Below are 17,144 nucleotides of genomic sequence, written 5' to 3'. Positions count from 1 at the left end.
CGTTAAAAGTCAAATTCTAGGAAGCTATTGGCAACGAACCGTTACCATTCCATCAGGATCCGATCTCGTCGCGATTTCTCGACCAAGGAAAGTTAAACGTAGAGGCTTTTCGTATTGGAAGATACAAAATTCATAGTGAGATACAAAAGGAAAACCGATACGATCTTCCCCATAGAACCAAAACCATTGAGGCCCGAGTACCTCGAACGTATCGGTAATATCGAGTACGATCAATTCCGCGAGAACGAGAATATTTTAACGAGTCGATCACGATTGTTTATCAGAGACACTGCGTATCGAAATCGCTAATCCGTGATACCGATCGCTTTTTACACAGGAATATTTTTCGCGCGAAAATGATTATCATTGTTTACACCAAAGGTTTCGCAAATCCAATCTCGACGGAACGGAAGATATCGCGCGTAAACAATTGCGTTTTTATCGTGCGCCGATAATCATTCACCGTCAACACAGCCTACTCGTTTGTTTAGTAACGGAGCAACTATTTCGCTCGTCACGCTTGCGCGTATTCGATCGGCAACGACCGTAGCCGATGACTTCTACGAATTTGAACGCAACGAATTTTTCATCTTCGAGACCTCGCCTCCTCGTAACGCGTCGTTTTTCTGCGTCTGAACCTATTATCCGGCACTTCCTGGTCCGTTCGTTGCGATAAAAACACCCGTTCCTTACGGGACAGTTTTTCTCCGAAAACTCGGAGCGTGCGATCGAACGGGAGAAAATTTTCAGCTCGAAAGTAAGTACCGCGATGTACGGAAACGTTCTCCGATATATCCGCTCCACCGTTTGTTCCTCGAATATCATTCTCGACTACCTCCAAAAGCAATTCTATCTTCGAATCGTAAAACAACCGAGACAAAGGAAATAAACTAACACACGATCTATAAACGTGAAATTATTACCAGCAGCGGAATAGTGGCGTTTGCTGGATCGAAAACACTGCCGAGAGTTATTAGTTTGTTCTAAAATTACTTATCCCCTTATTTTTGCGACAGAGGTTACGCTATTGACGAAAAAAGTACGAGAATGGTTAAAAATTCAAAACTTTTCCATTGGGTCGGCAATCGACACTTTTCGAGAACGATTCAAAAATTTAAATACGCTGCGAAAGGGTTAAGGTCAAAGGTAGACACGTGCGTAGAAAGTATCCTCTTGCAACACGTCCTACCGCTGTTTTCGATTTATCCGTTGAGATCGAAAATTCGGCGACAGAAGTTTCGACGAGATCGGAAATCATCGAGATTCTTTGTTCGTTATTGTTGATCCGATCGACTCGCGTAAAGAACAATAAGTTCGAATTATTGCTGAAATCGATGCACGATTTGTTCGCTTTCGAGTACGTTATCGGCTCGTGACGTAGCGCAACGCGCGATCGGTACACGTTATTTGCAAAGAATCCGCCTCGATGATTAAACGATCGAACGCGTTACTCGTTGTTCTTTGTCGGCCGCAACCGACGTTATTTTTCACCGACAAAGTGAATAAAGACGAGGCGTTGCCCAGAAGCCGAAATGGTACAATGGTAAAGAGAATCGTAGCGTTGCAGCGACGCGCTTGATCTCGCATATCGTCGTTATTGGGCGATTCGATCGCATCCAACGGTTTAGAATGGAATCGCAACACTGAGAGACACCGAGTATTTCTTTGTACCGGGTTCTTTCTTACGCGAAATCATTGTACAAGGTGAGTCGTCCAAAACGTGACAAGCTCTTTTCTACGAAACTATCGCAAATATCGACGTACATTCTTTGTTAAATCAAACGGTACGTAGGAACTAATCGTTTCGAGTGGAAAGGACCCGAGTGTGCGTCTCCGAAGGATTAAGACGATGCAACCTCTATTTTTCTCGAAAGAAATTATAAGAAAGTACAACGTTATCTTCTACGCGGGTTGTTTCTTTACTAGCTTTTCCCGAGTACCGCTAGAATCGGAGAATACTCGACGAATACCTGCAGGGTAGAACAGTACGAAGAAACCCGAAAGACCTGGAGAGAACGCAAAGATCGATTATTTAACATTTTGTCTGGAAAAATCAACAACCGCTCCAGGAATCTCTGTGGATTCAAGGTTCGGTTCGCGCGAAACTGAGTCACAATCGTCGTCGGAAACATCCGTATACGGGCCGAGTTCGTACGCTGCGAACTTTAGAAATCTATGCCGGACTCTGTTGAATAACTTTATTTTATTCCGCTTAAATAATTGCAAACATAATTCATTGGCCGGAGCAGGACGAACGACCATCTACCCGGTCGTTGCACCGCATCGCGGACACATCCGGTCGGTGAAATATAAGTAATAAACTCAACAGACTCTCTCGCGTGGTTGCTTAGATTCTACTCCGAAGCGTACTCGAGCCGAGAGACTCGATGTAATTGCTCTCGGTGATAAAAGCGATGCGAGCCCAAGGTCAAGATCGTGACCTTCGTATATCACGGACAAGGAGAAATCGATCGATCGATAACGATAAGAAATGTCGTACGATAATCGACGCCTGCGCTGAACATATTTCGAAGAGATTTACGATCACCAGCGTCGCGGTAATCGCGAGTGGATAACGCGCGTCGACGAAACGCGGCTTCGAAAGCAGCGGTAAATTCGGTTCTCGGTTCTATCCCGCGTCGCGAGTCGGTGGCTACTTTGCGATGCAACGAGCTAACGCATAATTTCGCCGATCGTCTACAAAGAACCACCGCCGTTCGGTCGTAAACAAATTTCGGCGGGGCGCTGTTCCGCGGGACAGATTTTCACCGTCACCGAACTTTCCTAATTGAAACTTTATACAGCCGTGGGCCGAACGAACGGTTGGGACGGTACGGGGCGGTAGAGAAAAAGAATAGGGAACGAGTACCGGAAACTTTCAATGGTATTCAACGGAGACCAATTGGAAACGACGGGTAGGTCGCAACGAACGTTGAAAGTACGCGCGGCCCGCTTGGGACCGTGGCATCTGTCGAATTTTAATTTGTTTACCCTCGATATTATTATCGAACGGACGGGCATCGAACAAACTAAACGGAATACCGTGTAATTAACGCGTTTCGGCGTGGTAACGGATCTTGTTTACGCCCGAGCGTCCCTCGACGCGCAACAGTTCACGATTTCACCTCCCGATACTGCCACTCGGAGAATTCGTTTATCGACCGAAAATTCGCCGACCGCTCGCGTTCACCCAGCTTTTACAATTCTTCCACTTTTATCTCTCTCTCTCTCCCTCTCTCTTTCTTTCTATAATCGCGATCCGGATCACGATGAACGAATAATCGCGCGAACGAAACTCTTTTTTTCGTCTATTCGCTCACCATCGACCACCGTAATCGCCAATTACGTCGCTCGATTTCACGATCGGACCAACGAGCCTCCGAACAGTAATTGTTGTAAAGTTCAGATTATCATGTATAGTTTATTATAATACGCAGGGATCTCGCGTATCCAGTAGTATAGTTTTTGTACATACGAGAATAGAAAGTCCGAAGAAACAAGTGTACAGTGATATGCCTTGACGTGAACGACGACAGTATCGTGTGGTCTTCGTGACTCTCGACTTGGAACTGGCTAGAAAAAACCCAAAAGAAGAATAGCCGAACCGTTGACGACCCTTCCGCGTCCTTAAAACTGACATCGATCATTCGCTATCGACGTCTTAGGCACTCTTAGGATCATTGTTGCATTCGTACCAAAGGTAATATTCATCGGGAACGTTCATTTCTTCACCAGCGGTGTTCTATCGTAAACACTTGATCGTTGTTCGACGAATGCCGCGCAAACATCCAACGAACCATCTTTCTTTCCATCGTATCGTTTACTGTTGCGTCGAGTTGTACGGAAACACGTTTGAAAAACACCGCTGGTGCGATAGCACCAGCCGTAGATCCTTTTTCGCGAGAAACAAAGCGCCTCGACCACGGTGTCGTTACCTTCCTTCGATAAAGTCGAAGGAATCGTAATCGCGTAACTCGTGAATCTTTTCCGTTAGTTTCCCGCCCGGCGGAACGTAATCTCGAGAACGTGGAACAACCGTGACGATACGCGAAACGATAAAAGTCACTTTCGTATACCGCGAATGGGTGTTCTTTCGATACGAAGTATCAATTTTTCTCGCGGAAAGCGCACCGGTGGTTCGGTCGGCTCCAAAGGAGCTTACCTAAAACGCGCGAAGAAATACGCGCGCGCTACGATCCGCGCGGAAACGTGATTCTCCGTTAACCCTTTCCACTCGAGTGGCGATCCTCGATCGCCGCTCGATTCGGTGTACTTCTCTCCGATTCGGAAATCCATCGTGCTTTGGAATCGAAATTAAAATTCAATTACTCCTTTCTCGCAAGATGTAAACATATGTATACGAAACGTTGTGTGGCGGCACTACCCACGCTTGCCACCAGAGGGAAACTCACCACCAACCGTTTCCCGCAAGTTCCCGTACCTGCTCCGATCGCTATATATATAGTAGTACGACCTCTTACCGATCTTCCAATGTCCCGGCGTATAAGGCAGGGCCTGCTAGGATGCCTTACTGACGAGTCCACTAGCAGGCCCGGGATGAAACGCTTATCCCCACTTCCTTATATCTCCGTTCTTTCCTTCTACTAACATACTTTAATTTAGCGCCGCCAAAGTGGTGACCCCGTCTAAGAACCAACGCAACCTTCTGGACAACAGCACAGCAGCAGTACAAGGTGCAGCACAAGACGATGGAAGGAACGCAACGTAAAGGCCGATTTTCGTTAATCCCCCTCTCCGAGGGTTGACTCCTCAACCTGCCAGCGACGACACGGACGCTATACTCCCGGCTAACCATCAGGATCAACCCCAGGAGGACAGCAGGCAGCTTTGTCGACATTATTCACCGACCACACCGATGCGTTTCATAAATACTGGTACGCGCACGCATCAACGTCGGACAACAAGCGAAAACGCGGCTTGAGCAAACGATGCTCGCCACGCGTATTCCGCAATCGACAGCAGCTGGGCCTTACTACGAAAAAGAAGCATTCTTCTCTTCCACCGCTCTGGACAACCTCCTCCTGTGCCTGTTGTGCCAAACCGAACTACGGAACAAATACCTACGCCACTGGGACATCAGGACGGAACTTCAAAGTATCGTTTACCACTGGCAAGGGGGTTATGTGGCGGCACTACCCACGCTTGCCACCAGAGGGAAACTCACCACCAACCGTTTCCCGCAAGTTCCCGTACCTGCTCCGATCGCTATATATATAGTAGTACGACCTCTTACCGATCTTCCAATGTCCCGGCGTATAAGGCAGGGCCTGCTAGGATGCCTTACTGACGAGTCCACTAGCAGGCCCGGGATGAAACGCTTACTACCCCCACTCCTTTTCCTATTTCCATTCTTTCCTTCCTCTAACATATTAATTTAGCGCCGCCAAAGTTGAAACGGAAATGCTTCGTTTGAAATTAATTACACGATTCGAAAGATTTCATTTGCTAGTTTCTGATAGCGGAAAAGTTGAAGGGTTGAAGCGAAGGGTTGAAAGGTCGGATCGATAACATGGAACGTATTTCTTTCGTGCGTTGCTTCGTTCTCGAAATAATCGATTTGTAAAAGCCACGGTGCAAGATTCCCGTGTCGTGGAACAGAGAGAGGAGAAATGCCTCTTCCTCTCGACGGCACTGCATATTATTGCTTTTGTGCGGCAAAGATAAATAGACACGAGCGTTACGAAATCGTCCCGACTGATCATCGTGGGTGTTTGAGAGTGATTCGCTGGGGTTCTTATTTATCGTTGAACTCCGTTAAATTATCGCGGGAGGCCATTTAAAAGTATAATCGCGCGTAAATATTGTATTACGAACGAACGTTAGAATAGTTGCATACACGTTCGTCGCAGAAATAATATCGATAACACTGTGACATATTCCCCGCGAAATTAAATCCTACCGAAGTAGGATAATCTACGTGAACCGCGTATCGAAGGAACGACGATCGTTGATTTCTTCTGTCTCCGCGCTTTAATAATGTTTATCGTAAAAGTAATGCACGTCTATTGGTTTGTTCGGAAAGTGATTTCGTTTTCCAAAATGGAGAATGTATATTTTAATAAAATGTTTGTACACTCTGAAAGAATCGTGTTTCATTTTCACCGAAAACGAAACGACTTTCCGGACAACCCAATATTTCCCATCGAATTTCCGTTCGTAGTAACCTCGTGACGAAACCCGCGAATCTACAGTTGTTTCTTAAAGTGCGAGAACATATATAATATCTAGCTAGAATACACCAAGTTTCATTTGTTGTCGCGTCAAGCTTCGAGTCCAATGAGTTTAAAAGTTTTTTGCGATCGACACCATTGATACTATACGAAGACGATATTTTAGATCGTGTGACATCCAACGGACGAGACACGGAACAAACTTCAAACGTTATCGATTCGAATTGGAATAAGATGTAAGCGCTACAAAGTATAGGAATCTATACTATAAATTTCCACTAAGATATTTCCCTAAATAGAAATATGGACATTGTAAAATGTCGGTGGATTTGAGAGGACGAGCAAAAATAAGCTAAAGATTCGATAATCACTTGGCAGAGCACAAATATTTGTACACAGTGAGTTTAAAACTGGCCCAGACCGAGCTTAAAATTAAAGATCCGACGGTAGATGAAACGAAGGAGTCCTCTTCGTTCTTCGTTTTCGGATATACCCAGCTAACGAGTAAGAGAAACGTCCGCGACAAATATATAAAATTGGTCAATGGTTGAATACAGTTATGTAGAGACACAAACAATAAACGAAGCAATCGTGCAAATAATAAACAGGATAAAACAATGTGTGTGTATGAAACAAATGAATGAATGTGTAGGAACAAAGAAAATAAGTGAAACAGTTAAGAGAAAAAAAAGTTAGAGAGTGGTCGCCAGTAGTGACCACCGGCCCACCGGCTATCAGTGATCGGCACCGTTACCAAGAGATCAACCGGTATCCATGGTAGTCCGCGGAGTGTCCAGGTGCCCAAAATGGAGACGTCCGTCTATCCCGGAGGCTCCCGGGAGAATGAAATGTTCGGTAACCGGAGAATAAAAAAATATGTACGAATATGTAAGAATAAATGGAACTTGGACAATTTTATTAACCTGTCAAGTGTGGTTATATCATTGAGAATATTGTTCGTTTCGTGTTGGTAAAATGTTCCAAGTTCCGTATGTGACAATAAATAGAGCTTGTTACAATATTTTCCGAGACCGATAAATTTTATAGATACGCAAATAACGTACCAGAACGAGTTTCCTACGTTTACTACCTTTATTGACTTTGATGATTCGGTTGGATATAGTTCTCAGATTCACCGTTCTTAAATGAAAAGGTCGCTTCAAAACCACTGATATTTTACAACGTCGGTATATCAGATCGTGTGACACCAACTCCCCCAAGATGAACCGTCTATTCTACATCTCGTTTGTGGCACCAACTCTTGTTAGGTGAAACATCAATTCTAATCTCGTCTGTGCTGTGATATTGTTGTTCAAATTCGTTGCAAATTATCGTAACAATTAAATTGCCACTAGTAGAAACAATTTTTAATTCTAATTCGTATCGACTTTTAAAATATTTACAATTTAGAAATCAACACTTTCTTTTGATCTTTATATGTGTTCCGATAGTATGAAAAATGTTATCTTCTGAGAAAGTTTAGTTGCAAATGTGCTCCGATAGAATCAATGGATATGTAAGAGTAGCACGAGAAACGATTCAGTTTATTTGTGAAGTAATTTTGTGAAGTATTTTGTCAAATTGAATTACTTATTTTTATTCGAAACAATATTTGAATTGTTAATATACAGACATGAAAGAATGGCACAATGTTTCCAACGTAACGAACGACGATTGCGTCCATGAAAATGGAGAGGTAAATTCGAGTATTTTACACGATTGCAATTCGATCGGCTTTGTTCGTAATATTTTTATATCGTGACCTTCGACAAATATATTACCATAAAAGGTTATGTGTATTTTCATTGACAAGATATTTAACCTTTTGATTATGTCCAGTTATATTTTATTGATTGATATATTTCTGCATTTACATATCATGTTATATCACTTGATTCTTGATTTTTTATACAATATTTATTATTGTGAAAAAAGTACAAGACGTTATATTGCTAAGAAATCGAGCTTTGAGAGAGATTACTAAATGTCAATGTAAACAAAATATTGTCTTTACAAATTCCTAGGTTTCCTGGCCGAATTGCTTATAATTTAATCGGTGTTAAATATTTTTTACTTATCGATAACATGTGTACGTTACAAACAAAGTTAGTGTAAATTTATTTATGCAATTGTGATAGGCTGTTAATACGAAGGACTCTCCTGCGAGACAGAAATTGCGTGGATGGCTGAACCGAAACTTACGAATAAAAATGACAGATGGTCGAGTCTTAATGGGTGTATTTTTATGTACCGATCGTGATGCTAATGTGATTTTGAGATCGTGTTCGGAATATCTATCCGAGGATTATACAGAAGCAAGATCTCTTGGTTTGGCAATGATACCTGGTAGACATATTGTAACAATACATCTTGATGCTTGAGCACCTACAGTCTTTTAAATTAGCTGTACATAATCCACTGTCCTTCGTTTTCTTGTACTAAATATTGACCACTTGTTACTTCGATACTTTGACAATTTATACAATGCGAATAAGTTTATTAAAGAAAGAAATAATAAGATAGAAGGTTACTTTATTTTTGCTATGTTATTATTTATTACTCAAAATGATATAAATACATTTTAACCAACAAATAAACAAATACACCTGTTCACATTAATCGGGAGACTCGTTATCGTTTGTTTTATTTGCTGAAATGTAAAAGCGAAACAAAGTTATCTACGTTTAGCTCGTTTATAATATTTCATTTACTTTAAATCTAACAATTATGTTGCACTTACAATTTTTAATGCATTGTGCTTGTACACTGCAATATTCTTCTTCGAGTGTTGCGATACAGTCAACTTCTGTCTTTATACGTTTTAATATGTCGTCGAGTTGTTGAGAAAGAGTAAACGACAGGTTGTCCATTCCAGATAAATAACTTAGATCCGAAGCTGCTACTGCTAGATTTTGTACATATTGAATGTACCCTGTTAATTTCTGATAAAAAAGAATATATTTTAAAACATTTGTTACGGTTGCAATATATACCGACACAAATTTATTTTATTCCGTCTTACGTTTAGCTTTTCTTTTTTGTTTTCCACTTTTGATCTTACTTTGACTATTGAGTCCCACTGTTCGTCGCTAAAATTAAATTCCAAGGATTCCGTCAAAAGAGAAATCAATGAACCTAACAAAATTCTGAAAAATAATTTTTATTATTTTTATGAATGTGACTGTAACAATGTTAATCTCTTTATTTTTTATACAATTTTATGTCAACAGAACCTTATGTACTTGTAACAAAAACATACAAATCTTACTTATATTCGCTACTTGTTCTCATTATAGCCATATACACAATGGTTAATGTTTGAGTTGCATTATTTATAGAATCTATTGTCGATTGTTGTATCATATATTCAATAGTTAATTTTTTAATATCAGGAGGGTCAAGATTTAATTTATCGTTCGGTAAAGGTTTCTTAGTTTCCGAGTGATTGTTAAATACAAAACTTGTAACGCACTGGAAGACAAATGCGATATTAATTTTGCAAATGTTATTTTCCACAGATTTATTAACATAAATTAAATTCGATTTTAAAAAATCAGTTTCAAGTAGAACATTTATATTTCATATTAATTTGTATTGCGTAAGATTACAGAGTATTTGTTATTTAAAAGAAATTTTACCATAACAGGGCCAGCCCTTTTCAGCAGTGTTCGAAACGTATAAGAGAACATAATTTTTAACGAATAAGAGTAATGACAAAAAATTGACTGTAACAAATACTAAACAAAATTATTTGCTTTATAAAATCATTGACGATATGGTTAAAGTATGATCCACTATCTCTGTAATTTATCTGAAGTTAGAAAAAAAGTTTCTAATTCACATATTAATTATTGTAATATGTACTAGATTTGTACATTTAAAAATTAATTAAAATAATGTGAAAATTTCGATCGAATAAACACTCTTGCATTTGTTTACAAACTCTGCGATGTTTTGCTCGTACTTTCGACTTTGATACGACCTCAGAGCTATCTAGTTGTACAGTATAGAATCACTTTCAAAAATACAAATTGTGCACATACCTAAAAATAAATGTAAATCATATAATACTTGAGGTTTAAGAATATGATTAAATTATTTACTGTTTATAACGTTTAACCTTATTTCTAATTTTAAAAAATATCGAGAACTTACAAGAATGGAAGATGTGTTTTGTACATTTATTTTAATTGCAATAAATATCAAATGTGGTACCAATAATAATTTATTACACAATTATAGTTCGAACCTAGATTATACCTTTAAATTCGCTGAGACTAAAATATTAAAACTCTACATAATATGCTAGGAAATAGAAAAAAAGGATAATACTTCATTAATCTTTATTAAATCAAAGATATCAAATTTATCTGTAATTTCAAATTTAAATTTCTCTAATTCACTCAATATTAAGAAAAACATTCCAGTGACAATAATATTTATACATGTATAAATATCTATTTCCTTAACAATATGCACGTGAAACGTACGTTAATAATAATAATGCTGTCTTAAATATATTAAAATAAATATGCAATTATAAATTAATTTATTTCATTAGCCTGAAGTTATTTTTTAATTGTAGGAAGACTTGTTTATAAAATAAAATATATGTATATGCTTTCCTTGTAAACATATCAAGTTCAACATGAAATGTACAAATTAAAAGTTGCATTGAGTTTTGCTATCTTTTACTTCATCAGTATCTTACACACTGCTTTATTTACCCAAAATAATAAATAACATGATCAAATTTAAATTACATCTATATTCGTTGGAATAATTTGATTTAATTCATACCGAATACTTTAATAGAAGCAAATTATTTGCACGCACGTTCCAAATCCTTTTAAACAAATTACAATATCAGACATGGGTTTACCTCGCTTTGTTTCATTATAAAATTCAATACATGATCATTGTATCATGAAATTAATTACATTATTGATACAATAGAATTATACGTAGGCATGCACTGAAGTTAGATGCTTTGTAGCGAGGATTAATTAATTAGGAATGTAAAAAATGAATAAAATCTTAAATTCTTCACGACGAAAACATTATATAATGCTATTGTAATGCTAGATGTAGATATCTGTAGAAAATCATTTTTAAGCTATAGCATAGAATATGTCTAAGAATATAGTATCAAGAAGTATTACAAGTAAATATATTCGTAATAGACGAAGTCCGACCAAGTAGAACATTTTGTCATTTGTAAATAACGACTCGAATAAATTATTCGAATTTATTCGGCTGTAAAACGCAGTGCTGATTGATTGTAATATAATTATTTGCAATTCTTCAGCAATTATCGTATTGATATAGATCAGGCCTAGCCAACTGAGTTTCTTGCAGAATCAAGCACACGCCATTGTTCCCAGAGAACAATTTCGAGCGAGTGATACATTACAGCAAGAAATAACGGATGGGGCTCAACTGTAATAATAAGAATTCAACGTTATACGTTTATACCTATACTACACACTGTAAATTCATAGAGTACCTCACTAAGGGACCCAAATACCTAAAGAAAACTAACTACCCAGGCACACTGGGCACAGAATTAACCAGGCCTGATGTAAATACAACTTTGATGCGCGTAACTACTTGGCACTTAAAGCGCAAAGTCTTTTATAAACAGTGAATGGTCGGTTTTGCTTTTGTATTCGAAATGCTGCAAGATACTAATTCTATTACTTTCTTGTATGAAGAACAAACGAATTATCCCTTATAATCTTATACAATCATGTGCAATTAAATAAAATAACACTTCAGTATTCACATTCGCGAAATAATTCATTCAGCCACAGTAACACATAATTTCTTAAATTTGATTTAGGTTTTTAAATGCATTCATAAACCTGCCCTACAACATAATAAGTTGTGTAATTTATTAACCGAGACGGAATCGGTCAATAATAAAAGTCACACACTTTTAAATTAACTTCATTTTAAAGTTCTTGGTGTGCCCCGTCCTCTTGAGTACTTTTGTGATTTGACCGAACTTTGTTATTTTTCAACATTACAGTCGAATCTTCTAAAGTATTCGACTCTGCTGGCTTTTCATTTTGTACGTTCGCATTATCAGACGATGTGCTTTCTTCTGAAAATTTCTCCGTTTCAGAATCAGTCGTTGACTTACGAATAGACTCCGATTCCGATCTTTCTTTTGTCTCCGTTGCATTCTCGATTGCGCTTTCTGTTTGATTCATCACAGACTCTTGTTTTGGTCTCCAAATCTTTGCTTTGTTTATAAGATATTTCACTTCTCTATCGAGCAACGCCATTGTATTTGCAAGATCGCGAACTTTATATTTCACAGGATCGTGCAAAGACGTTTCAGCAAAGAATTTGACAACATTGTCATAATATTCCTATGGATCAATGTATTCAAATATTATATGATTATTCAATAAAAAAAAGATTAGAACATTATTCGATAAATTGTTCCTAAATGCAAAAGTATTTACCTGAGTTTCCTTGATCACTTTTTCTAAAGTGTCAATCTCTACTTGAGTAAAAATTTCGCTCGATAAACTTAAGTTACGCATATTATTTAAAAATACTTTACTAGTATTCAACATAGATGTCATGCCTTTTAATACTTCTGGGCGTTCTCTGTGTTCATAGACACGTTCGTAAACATCCTTGGTCAATTTTTGAAGTTTTGATAATTTTTCTTCGTACACTTCTGCAGTTACACTAAATCCATCTTCATATAGCCAATCAGAAATTTCAAAACATGCTTTCAATATGTTTTCTGCTTCTTGAGAAGTAGCAGCAGCAGCATACTCTTCAGATTCTAATCTTTGTTGAGCGTCTATTATGAATGTTTCTAAATTGTTTAAAGCCGTCTCACGTTTTGTTTTCTCGAAATCGTATACATCCAAACGATGTAACCTAAAATTAACGTGTAACACTTTCAGTAGAATATGAACAGTATACTTGGTATACAAACAAATTATTCAATTACTTATATTTACTCACTTTTCGCGAGATTCCGTAAGTTTATCTCCAGAAAGAATCTGAGGTCCTAACTTAACTTCAATGGCTTTAATGGGTTCTTTAAGAGTTACAATCACAGCTTTTTTCTCTTTCTCTGTTTTCTCAGTTTTATTCACTACTTTATCCTCATTAACTGTAGTTTCATTCTTTTTCTTTGTTTTTTCTTCTACTTCCTTTTGTAATTCAGGGTATTCTGGTTCTTCGTGAACCGGTTTTATGTCGTCTTTGGAGGGTTCCTCAGCTTTTCCTTCTTTCTCTTTATCTTCAAAGCCTGAAATTAAAAAATTATATTCATCTAAATGTGTCATTGATGCGCTCGTAAAAATTATGTAGAATGCAATTATATAAACTGTTTTACATAATGTCAATTTTCATAAAGTTACTAGTACATTAGTTAAATAAAAAAAAAGATGTAACAGTCTTGGCATTTGACACTTGTTTTTAAAGTATAGTTTAACTTTCTTTCATGTTGTTGCATTTAATACTTTATTTATAAATGCTTGCAAAAAATGGCTTTATACCTTAAGAAAATTGATTCTATAAGTTTATATGATAATTTTTCAAACTACGTGTTTCATTACAAAAACATTTTTCCTTTACTATCTACATATTGTACCAATGAAATTCATAATAAAAGAAAAGAAACAATAAATAATTATATTAGAAAACCGAAATTAATAAAATACATGTATCATTTTTTGCAAAGCATTCTAGACAAACCTGCAAAAAGTTTACTAATAGTTGAACCAAGTATTGAGAAAGTACCCTCTTCTTCATCAGGAGTTGGACTTGACTTTTCTGATACTAGTTCTACATTCACCAAATTAAGTATACCGCTCTCATCCATAGCAAAATGTGCTTTAATCCCCTTGCTGTCTGCTCCATCTTTAGTGTGTTTATCTAGAGCTTCGGCTACTCCAGTCAAAGTTATAGTGGACAGATTGAAATTACCAATAACACTGAAACAAAAGAAATACAATATTATTAAATACAAATATAATGCAGTAAGTAATAAATGTTTCTAATACTTACGCTAATTCATTAGGTGGTAAATAATCTAATTCTGCATAATTAATATGAAACTGAAAATTTTCTGCATACTTATTAAACGTAATAATTTTCTTTTGCGGGTACGGATTCATTTTGCTAAACAATGACTTTTTAACCTAAAAGTAAAATATTTTTTATAAAAATTTATTCATGTTTCTTATAAAACTTAACACATAGCAATGGATTATACATAAACACAAGCTTACTTGTTTTATTCTGTTATCAACAATTCTGTCAAACGTGATTTGTATGGGAAAAAGTACTGCATCTTTAGTAACAAACTTCTTTACTTTGAAACCTTTACTAAGGTCTGCAGCTTTATATACTGCTCCCAATGTAGCTGCTTCATCTGTGTTAATATTTTTAGACAACTCAAGTGTCAAATACTGACTTAAACGTTCCTGTATCTTTGGCATTCTAGTTCCTGCTCCTACCAATACTACCTGAGATATAACATCCAATGTCAAACCTAAGAAATTCAGATTAATTTAGGATGATCACGGAAAAAACAACATTTGTACGAAAAGTTAAATTCAACTCTTTTCTTTATACCTGATGTTTTTAAAGCAATATGAACAGGATCTGTAACACGCTCAAATAAATCAGAACAAAGCTGTTCTATCTTTTCTCTAGAAACTTGCACTCTGAAATCATGTTCATCTATCAATCCCTCAATTTGAGCATAGTGATCAGTATTTGCACTTAGTACATTTTTAACACGACCGGCTTCTTTAAAAAGTTTTGCCATTGCTCGTGGATTACTAAATACAGAATTTGATGTTTTATTCAAAGCATCAAATTCTTTTGCCAAATGATGTTGCAATCTGATTTGTACTTCTAGACCTCCCAAAGTACGGTCATAACCCACACCAAGAACAGTGACATGTGGATTGGTTTCAACAAATCCCTTCTCTTTTGTTTTCACATTTTGATAACTGACAATTGCTGCAGTCGTACTACTGGCTCCCATATCATAAAACATTACATAATGTGCAGTGTCATTTATTTCTTTACTTCGAAAAATTCCATAATTCAGTGCAATTGCTGTATGATCATTGATAAGTTGCAGAATTTTGATTCCTGCAAGGTCTGCTGCTTGTAAAAGAGCTCTTCTTTCAACTTGATTGAAATAACCTGGAACAGTTATCACAGCTTCACTTATTTTTTGACCAGCTGAGTGTTCTGCAAATTCTTTTCCTTTGTGCAAAATTTGTGCGAGTAATTCTTCTGGTGTGTACGTAGTGTTTTCATCAAGTCTAAATGCAATCGTATTTCGTTCATCATCAGAAATAATATCATAATACGGAAATCTTTTCATGTAGAGTTGTACAATAGGATTATTTATTGACTTTCCTAGAAGGTCTAACACGTAAGAGAAACTATTTTGCGGTGACCTAATTCCTACTACTTGAGCATCTTCTCCAAAACTTCTTTCCCCATTTCGAAATGCAATGGCAACTGGAGTTTTCCTCTTCGACTCCTTATTAAGAGCTATTTCCATAGGGACACCAGGCTGTATAAACCATTATTTAAGGTTATTATGAAACACTGATCAAGAAATTCAATTTTCAAAATTATACAATGAAAAATTTTTACATACTGAAACAATGGCAACTTTCATTGATTCACTGCCAATGTCGATACTCATAATAGCAACCCCATTGCTAATGCCAATAAAAGTTGTAATAATAATCAATAGTAACCAAATAATAGACATTCTTAGCTCACTCAGCTTCATCTATAATTAAAAGTAAACTTTATTTTCTCTTTAACATGGCATTTATCTCACATTATTTTGTTCAATTTTCTTATCTAATTATAAATGCTAACAATTAATGAAACAGATTTGTAACATAAGAATATTATAAATAGAACAGAAAGTAATTCTAAAGCAATTGTTTAAATTAATTTAAAAGAAAAATGTTCAAAACTAGTAATAAATATAAAAGCTAATAAACACCTCTTCATAAAGAAAGATTCAAATATCTTTCCCAGATTATTTCGATTTATAAAAAAATTTGTCAATATTGACAAACATTGCTGGAAAATTTCTTATGGAAATAGAAACACCGTAGCATTTAGCAATACACTAGTTAAAAAGAACTTTCAAACTGAACAATATAATGAACAGAACATTTGAAAAGTAAAAACGAATAACTAATAAATGATATGTAAAAAAAATAGTGTGCAATAATTTTCATACATACAGAATATTCATAGACATGCAATGAATAAAAATTAATAATATGATCTTTAAATGACACGAGGATTCTCATAAGACTTGACAAACTTGGTTATGGCAGCCGGATATCTGAGAAAAGATTTCGAATAATGGTGTTACGTGCTTTCGAATATTACTTACTTTTTGTGAGTGTTCTAAAATACTGAGCTGAACGATAAAGTAACAACTACTCTTAAACCATTAGGTATGAATATATATTCGTTTCAATCCTTTATTAAAGTAAGAAAACACGTAACGTACTCTTGCTAATATTTCGTTAAACTGAACAAGAACCATGTGTTTGTGTGGCACAATGTGATTGGTAAAGTAAGATGGAAGAAAACGCTTACATTGGTCCGCGTTGACAAATCAAAACCAATAATGTTATTTTACCCCCGTCGTCAAAAGGTAAATACTTCTATCATTAATTACATAAAAAATTATCATTTTTTTTCTATTTTATTCATCTAAAGAGATATTCAAGCGTGATACTATTTAGGCTTTTACCCAGTGATAGTGCATTAATTGAAGTTAAATGATGGATGATTTTCAATCAGACCGTTTCTAGAAGTAACAAATATTTAATGTCTTAGTTTTAAGAATCGTGTAACTTCATTGAATAAATTCAATAGACAACTCAACCTGTGATGCAATTGGTATAGGCGTGTGATTGA

General features: G+C 36.4%; 3 protein-coding genes and 1 long non-coding RNA gene across 5 annotated transcripts; 2 read left to right on the top strand and 2 right to left on the bottom strand.

The window, feature by feature from the left end:
* The first annotated feature begins 5,846 nt into the window (after positions 1-5,846).
* Positions 5,847-7,416, top strand: LOC143149679 (uncharacterized). Its single transcript, XR_012992847.1, has 2 exons — positions 5,847-7,069; positions 7,315-7,416. It is a non-coding gene; the product is annotated as an uncharacterized LOC143149679 (long non-coding RNA).
* A 74-nt stretch (positions 7,417-7,490) lies between these two features.
* Sbat (LSMD1 domain-containing protein Sbat) lies at positions 7,491-8,575 on the top strand. Its single transcript, XM_076317241.1, has 2 exons — positions 7,491-7,887; positions 8,330-8,575. Exons 1-2 carry the CDS (start codon positions 7,825-7,827, stop codon positions 8,570-8,572), a joined length of 306 nt encoding a protein of 101 aa, XP_076173356.1. The 5' UTR covers positions 7,491-7,824; the 3' UTR covers positions 8,573-8,575.
* Positions 8,576-8,706: 131 nt separating this feature from the next.
* LOC143149656 (uncharacterized) lies at positions 8,707-10,185 on the bottom strand. Its single transcript, XM_076317230.1, has 5 exons — positions 9,830-10,185; positions 9,460-9,662; positions 9,214-9,337; positions 8,932-9,133; positions 8,707-8,841 (listed from the first exon to the last, which is right to left on the bottom strand). The coding sequence occupies exons 1-5, from the start codon at positions 9,878-9,880 to the stop codon at positions 8,807-8,809; spliced, it is 615 nt and encodes a 204-aa protein (XP_076173345.1). The 5' UTR covers positions 9,881-10,185; the 3' UTR covers positions 8,707-8,806.
* Positions 10,186-10,860: 675 nt separating this feature from the next.
* Positions 10,861-16,771, bottom strand: Grp170 (hypoxia up-regulated Grp170 co-chaperone protein). 2 transcript variants are annotated; one of them, XM_076322544.1, is made up of 9 exons: positions 16,612-16,771; positions 15,850-15,987; positions 14,802-15,762; positions 14,456-14,718; positions 14,232-14,365; positions 13,920-14,158; positions 13,182-13,470; positions 12,665-13,094; positions 10,861-12,568 (listed from the first exon to the last, which is right to left on the bottom strand). In XM_076322544.1, the coding sequence occupies exons 2-9, from the start codon at positions 15,985-15,987 to the stop codon at positions 12,146-12,148; spliced, it is 2,877 nt and encodes a 958-aa protein (XP_076178659.1). In that variant the 5' UTR covers positions 16,612-16,771; the 3' UTR covers positions 10,861-12,145. The 2 variants fall into 2 exon arrangements, with proteins under 2 accessions (XP_076178659.1, XP_076178749.1); XM_076322634.1 differs by having other exon boundaries at positions 13,965-14,158.
* Between the last annotated feature and the right edge of the window lie 373 nt (positions 16,772-17,144).

The sequence above is a fragment of the Ptiloglossa arizonensis genome, chromosome 1 (genome assembly GCF_051014685.1).
Source record: "Ptiloglossa arizonensis isolate GNS036 chromosome 1, iyPtiAriz1_principal, whole genome shotgun sequence".
In the NCBI taxonomy this organism is placed as follows: domain Eukaryota; kingdom Metazoa; phylum Arthropoda; class Insecta; order Hymenoptera; family Colletidae; genus Ptiloglossa; species Ptiloglossa arizonensis.
The sequence above is the reverse complement of the archived record's forward strand: the minus strand, read 5'-3'. Positions and strand labels throughout refer to the sequence as shown.